This window comes from Cladophialophora yegresii (assembly GCF_000585515.1).
Source record: "Cladophialophora yegresii CBS 114405 chromosome Unknown aczIN-supercont1.1, whole genome shotgun sequence".
Lineage (NCBI taxonomy): Eukaryota > Fungi > Ascomycota > Eurotiomycetes > Chaetothyriales > Herpotrichiellaceae > Cladophialophora > Cladophialophora yegresii.
Window position 1 is genome coordinate 1,496,512 of NW_006913045.1, and position 6,520 is coordinate 1,503,031.

At 54.0% G+C, this 6,520-nt stretch overlaps 1 protein-coding gene across 1 annotated transcript; it reads right to left on the minus strand.

Annotated features, from left to right (window-relative positions):
* Positions 1-4,284: 4,284 nt before the first annotated feature.
* A1O7_00530 (uncharacterized protein) lies at positions 4,285-5,634 on the minus strand (the record flags this gene model as incomplete). The annotated part of the gene is made up of 1 exon (XM_007754571.1): positions 4,285-5,634. The coding sequence occupies one exon, from the start codon at positions 5,632-5,634 to the stop codon at positions 4,285-4,287; it is 1,350 nt and encodes a 449-aa protein (XP_007752761.1).
* Between the last annotated feature and the right edge of the window lie 886 nt (positions 5,635-6,520).

The following is a 6,520-nucleotide window of genomic DNA, read 5'->3' on the forward strand; positions in this document are numbered from 1 at the left end:
TGATGTCTCGGTGCTCTTGGATATGCACATCGCTCTGTCAACCTTTGGGCTCGATTGACCCACGCCTCTAAACTCCATTCAATCCGCTCACTGTATCCCGTAGTGCTGTTTCGCATTTGTCAAAGGCTAAGGGGTGGTCTTGCAGGGAACCGACGTAGGACCCCGTATCTGATATACTGTAGTCCGTATGATGCACGCCAGAATCGCAAGGGTCATATCATCCGCTCGCCCCAACCCCGAAGGCGTCTACACAGTAAAGCTTTATCCCAGGGTTTATCCGCGCTCATACATATCGTGCTAGACCTGAACCTTTTACCAATAGCTTGCTCACACTCCATGCTTTTGGAGTATCGACGGCTATCCGCACAGCAAGCAAAGGATACAACAACACTGTGTTCTTTCAAGTGTGTGCCTCGAAGCCCCGGCTGACACCTGTACCCCAAGAATTGGACTTCCCTGGATCTGACCACGATCTGATCTCACATGCGACAAATGCGTCTGATGTCGTATCCGAAGCCCAAGTCGGATATTCTTTCCTGCAGGAAGGGCCTCCTGCCTACGAGGACTAAAACTCACCAGGCTCTCCTATCCGAAACCTTTTATCGACCTTTGCACACATGACGAAAGGTGTTTTTCAACCCATCATCAGGACATCATAGTCGTCCTGGCCTGACTGGGCATCGGCGAACAAGGCTCATCGGCAACCATCACTCTTGGTTGCCCCCCGCCTTCGAGTAGCGCCCGTTGACCGACTTGTGAGTTCTCCGACAGCGATGTGTCAAGCGATCGAGCGATGTGACGAGGTGGAAAAGACTTCCACCCCATTTTCCGGATATGAACAGGACATGGGGCTCTTACTAGCGCTCGACCAAGACCGCTATATTGATAGTCCATCCAGCATGCTGGAACTCCTTGGTGTTCAGCGGTGCAGCGGCCGATCAGCACACACTCGTCGTGCGTGACCTTGTCTTGCAAGACCACTGCCTACTTGCTGTGAGACAGTAGATCCCCTTGAATCGCAACTAATGTCAGGTGCAAGCGTTGAGCGTTGCGCCGTCCCCTTTGCCCATCACTTGGGATGCTGATTGAGCTTGCCCACTTGCATGCTTGCCCTACCCCGGCAAGGGGGGTTCTCGAGGCCATGATGCTCCCTGATGTCATCTCCTCGTATGTCGCCACCCTTCCCCCCTTTTCCACTAACCACGCACACTGTAATTTTTAGTGAACCTCGAAGATTCCAACATGGCATTCTCGCGCTCGGCATGTGTGACTCGCTTTCCTGAAAGGCGAGAATGTGGAGATGGTGAATTTCCCAAGCTTGTGGGCAAACCTCAACGGGTATTTGTTCCCGCTGCTGGCGCCACGGGGTTTCATTCCCACGCGGTAGCTAGTCACCGGAACTGAGCTACTGTGTAGGGGTCGCAAGCTCCTCTACCCCGTACTCGTCCATCTCGACATGCTCACATCGCCCATCCTCCACAATTCTGGGCCAAGACTCGACGACCACCACCGACTGTTCAGTGCCGACCACACCTCGCCTCCCCCCTCTCTTTGCATACTGTCACTTTGTCGTCACTTTGGTCGGCTGACTCTGGGGCCGTTGTGCCTCCTCCGTCCTGCAGCTTCCCGTTTCTGCATGGCCCTCGCGGCAATCCCTATGCAGTCGGGATCTGAATCCAGCACCTCTTGGGCTGTCTCAAAGACACCGCATATCGCTTACCGTACGCCGTACTCTGTACAAACTACATACATGCAACCTCCCTTGTCCCGTGTCTACATGCCTGCCGTCTGCCGTCCCCATTCTCCCGTATCCGCCGGCGCTGCGAAGTTCAAGTAAGCTCCACCGGCGTCAACTCAGGCCAAGATGCGAAGAAATGGAATGTACATCTTGTAGGTACCGTCCCTGCAGATGGGAAGATACTCTCAATCTGTCCCATGTGAGGGTTCTCCCGCCTTTCACGTGCTATTTGAACCGCCCAAGGCCTCCTCCGGGGACTTTGAGATTGAACTGAAAGTCAGAATTGGCTTTCGGGCCGTGCAGGGACAGAATACAGACTCTATCCGAGTGAACTCTCCGGTTGTCTGACAGGCAATGCATACAGTACAGACCAAGCCGTCTAGCAGCTCTACTCCTGCTGCGTGCTGTGACGGTGCGTGAGACGGCGACATGAGGCGAAGGTGAGACCGTGGCCTCTCGTCTTCATCGCTAACTCATGCCCATACCTTCACAAACCAGACAGGCCCACTCACTCATTCACTTAATGACTTGAGACAGTGAAGGAACATTCCCAAGCTCGTTCGAAGCGATGTTGACAACCAAGCCCGAAACGCGCTGGACCGGCTTGATGGATGCTCTTTCACTTTATTCGTGCGGCCCGCGTGCGAGCGCGCAACTGACTACATCGGCAAGGTGGGCAGGCAGGCCTTGAGTGGTTGCTGCACATCTTTACCCGCCCTTCCCGCTTGCAAAACTTCTGGACTAGGTCGCTGAGCTGAGCTGAGCTGAGCTGACTTGACTTGACCTGTGTTGCCTTGGGTCCGTTCTCGTCCCTGACTGCTAGTGTTCGTGGTGCCGGCCGCATGAACGTCTTTTGATGCGAACGTGCAAAGCTTCGACCTTCTCCGGGACATCCAAGACCGGACTGCCACGATGCCCCTGAACAATCGTCCCCCGCGTGATGGTTGGGCCTTCAGCGCACCAGACCACGCCATGCTATGCCATAGATAACGGCAAAGTTGTCGCGTCGAGCAGTACTCTTCCACCAACTTACAACTGGCTATCAATATACGCATAAGCGGGACTTGCAGCTCGAGTGTCCTTGGACGAGAAGTAAGTACCGTGAGCAGGTCAGCCAAAAATGATTACTCTACCTTTTCTTGTCTTGCCATGGTATCCTATCAAGGTAAATGTGGTAGGGCACCGTAAACTCTTGTCAATCTCTGACTGTCTATCTCCTGAGAGCAAAGCTCTCAGAGCTATGAACTATCTATGCAGTACACAGCTCCTGCCTCGCCATGCGAGGACCAACGACATAACAAGGAAAGGACAGGGCTGAGACTGCCCGCCACAGTAAATGCAGACGTGCCTATGTCATACCCGGACATCCCAAATCCCTCCTTTTCCTTCGTCCCTCCGTTCCTGCTGACGGAGACCAGCAACACTCTGTGCTGGGTTCTTCACTAGCCCAGAATCGCTACATGCGTGCTGAGAAGAAGGGCCGATCATTCTGAAGTCCCTGCTTGCCCGAGATCACGGCCCATTGCGGATGGAGGGCTGGCATGCGAGTACCCTCTGAAGAAGGGCAGAAAGACTACAGGAATTCCAATGGCCGCTACAGTATCTTGGAGGGAACCTGACGGCGTCACAGCAGTCGTACCCTATCTCGGTTCTGGACAGTGTCCCAGAGGGCTTGGACGCACCGCCAGTGGCCCAACTGCTCTCATCGTTGCTCCTAGGGCTGAGTATGTGAGGTGAAGAGCTGGGTTCGCTCCGTCTCAGCTCAGCTGAGTTGCATCAGAGCTTCTCCTGGACTTGTTGCTCGACCTCATCTTGCGAAAGCAGAAGCATGAAGATCAAGAAGTCGATGTCCAGGCTAAGTGTGGAAGCAAGGCCAAGGGATGGTTGAGGCGTGTACGAAACAGTGTGCAGAATGGGAGCACATCGAGTCTGGGAGCTGTTTGGCTTCCCGGTACGGTTTTATTGACTTCTAGGAACAGTTGTGGCATCTCGACTCGAAACATCGTATGTAGCTGGCCTCTGAGTCTTGCCAAGATGGACTTCGTCAAGACCTCGTGCCGGAGATAAGACGGCGACGACGGACTCTCTTGACCGACATCTTGAGGGACCGGGGCTAAATACGCTCTTGTATCGCTGGAACTGCATCCGTTGGTCTTCAAACATGTCTGCTCAACGATCTGACATCCTCTTGAAATCTCGCAGACAAGGACCAGGAGCCAGCACAGGCCCTCGAATGCGCGTTCCGGCGGACGCAATGCGGAAGGCTAGGAGCGGCTTGAATGTAATTCGGATGGTCGTCATTATGGCTGTTTTTCAAAGTATTCCATACTTCCTGGATGCAATGTCAATTTTACGTTGTTTCCGGTGATTGTGAAGATGAACAAAGGATAGCTCGGAGCAGCTGATGGTCCAGGGAACAAGAAGTGCTTGGATCGTGTAGCCAGTCCTGGGATGTGGACATTCAGGCCTGGTTCTTTACAGGTTGTTGATGAGTCGAATGACAAACGATATCGCCTCAGTATCCCTCTGACTGAGTCGCCCGGCGGTCACCAACCGCGCCATCTTGCGTAGACATCAACAACTTTGTCGGGAGAATCCGTGTCCGAATCGACGACAAAATACCACCCAAACATTGCGAGAGTGATGCAGGCATGGTTGGGCCAGATACGGATCTTTTGTCCGTATTCGAGGGGGAGATGCCGTTGAATGCTTCCTTGCTCAAAAGCCAAGATGCCATGCTCCTGACTTATGCGGCTGACAACTACGCGCTCGTCTCTCTTGATGCTGTAGTGTTTCGGCATATTCCAAGGACTGACTACACCCCAGCCATCGTAGTCTTTGCAAGGCTCCCTGGCGAGTGCGAGACAGCCTGCCGATGTCAGGGCTTCCGGGTGCTCAGTTCGATTAGGATATAGAGAACAGACTTCGGCGAGGACAGACACGCTAATGATATCGTGCGGATCGGTGGTGAAGTGACGGCTGGACGCGGCCACTTGTTGAAGATCAAAGATTGGATACACGCCGGCATGAATTTCCAGCTCGAGATTGGACTTGGTCAATTGCAGGGTCTCTTTGAGAGCATTGGCAGAAGCAGTGGAGGCCGATGCCGAGGGTAGGATGTTCTCCAGAGAAAGAGCAGTTGGCGACGCTCCCACCGAGACCAGAAGCGGCGTCTGTCGACTCTGGCGCAAGTGCTGAGAAGCTTGCCTGCAGACGTCAATCTCGACCTTGAGCATGTCCATGGCATCATCGGGGGAGCTGCCGCCATAACTCAGGCTGTTATGCGAATAGAATCCGAGCAGAATCAAATCACCTTGCTCTTCAGCAGTGCTGACCCTCCGCACCAGGTCCACCATCTCATTCGAGTCGGGAGCCAGGCCTGCCCTGTGGTAGCCTGCATCTGTCTTGACAAAGACCAATACAGGGAAGCCCGCGTGTTTCTTGAATTCTACCAAGCATTTCAGCTGCGCTGGATGGTCGATCATCACAGCGATCGACCCTTTACCAAGTTGAGCAGCCACAGCAGCAAGTCGCTGGACATGTGAGGGCCCCAGGGGAACACCATACAAGACGTTGACCTTTGCATTCCGGCCTTGGTAGTCCAGCATCAAGGGCACCAATTGCTCTGCTTCGACGATGGTTGACACAATGAGCCTCACATCTTGGCAGTCTTGGCCAACCTGTAACCTGGTGATTTCCGCTGTCTTGTGAGTCTTGACATGGGCTCTGAAGCTGACCTGCAGCTCTTTGACAGCATTGAGCATGGCAGAGCAGTTTGCCTTTACCTTTGCAATGTCGATCACAGCCGCAGGAACAGGGACGTCGTGCAATGACACGTGCTGATATTTTCGCAGCAGATCTTCTCTGGGCGAAAGAGGATACGGTGTTGGCGACATTCTCAATGATTCTCGAACCCGATATGGAGTCCTGGGCTTTATTGAATTGTGAAGTCTAAGCGACGTGAACGGTGTTGAAAAGTTACTACAGTACCCCCCGTATGCTGCGATGTGCGGGGGCCATGAGCGATGCCATCCATCTCCTGCGATGGGGTGGGATGGACGTCGATGGACGTGATGGGCACCACTAGGCCACTGGGCCGCCAAAACACCGGCTCCTCGCTTGGGATCGCGCCCGAGATTCGGAGCGGCGGCGCTACCAATCAGGCTCCCAGCAGTGGTGATGCAAAATCTCCGTAGGCAATTCCACCACAGCAGCACGGACAATGATATTCAAAAACCCTTCCACGGCGTCACATCACATCCTCCTCGCAAAGCGCCGCGGTTGAATAAATGTCCCCCTGAGATCTTTATTCCACTCAAGCACCTCACCTGCTTGTTCTGGCGCAAACATCAGCATCCGCCAAGATCAAGCCATTAAAGATCACCGGCAAGCTTCCGTCCGTCCCTGGTCGCCCAAGTGGATTCGAGCCACTGATGAGCTGCTTCCTTAATTTGTTAGCGTCATGCCGGGCATTTGTTGCACCTATCGCAGCCCACGGCGAAATGCAGGCTTAGTTTCACCATCACTCACGCACATGGATCTGGCCAATCCTGGCTCTGCTGTGGTTGTGCCTCCGTTGCTTTTCTTGTCCTCGAGCAGTGCACGAAGTCCCACGCTGCTCGTGAATGCTGAGACGATGAGACCCGGTTCCAGAATCGCCCACATGGCGCAGTCAGGCCATCAAGATCGTGGTGGGCCAGGCGTAGACATTTCCGTGAGTAGCGGCTTGACATAGATTTGCTCACACTGACGGTAGACAGCACTTACCACAGCTGCTACCCC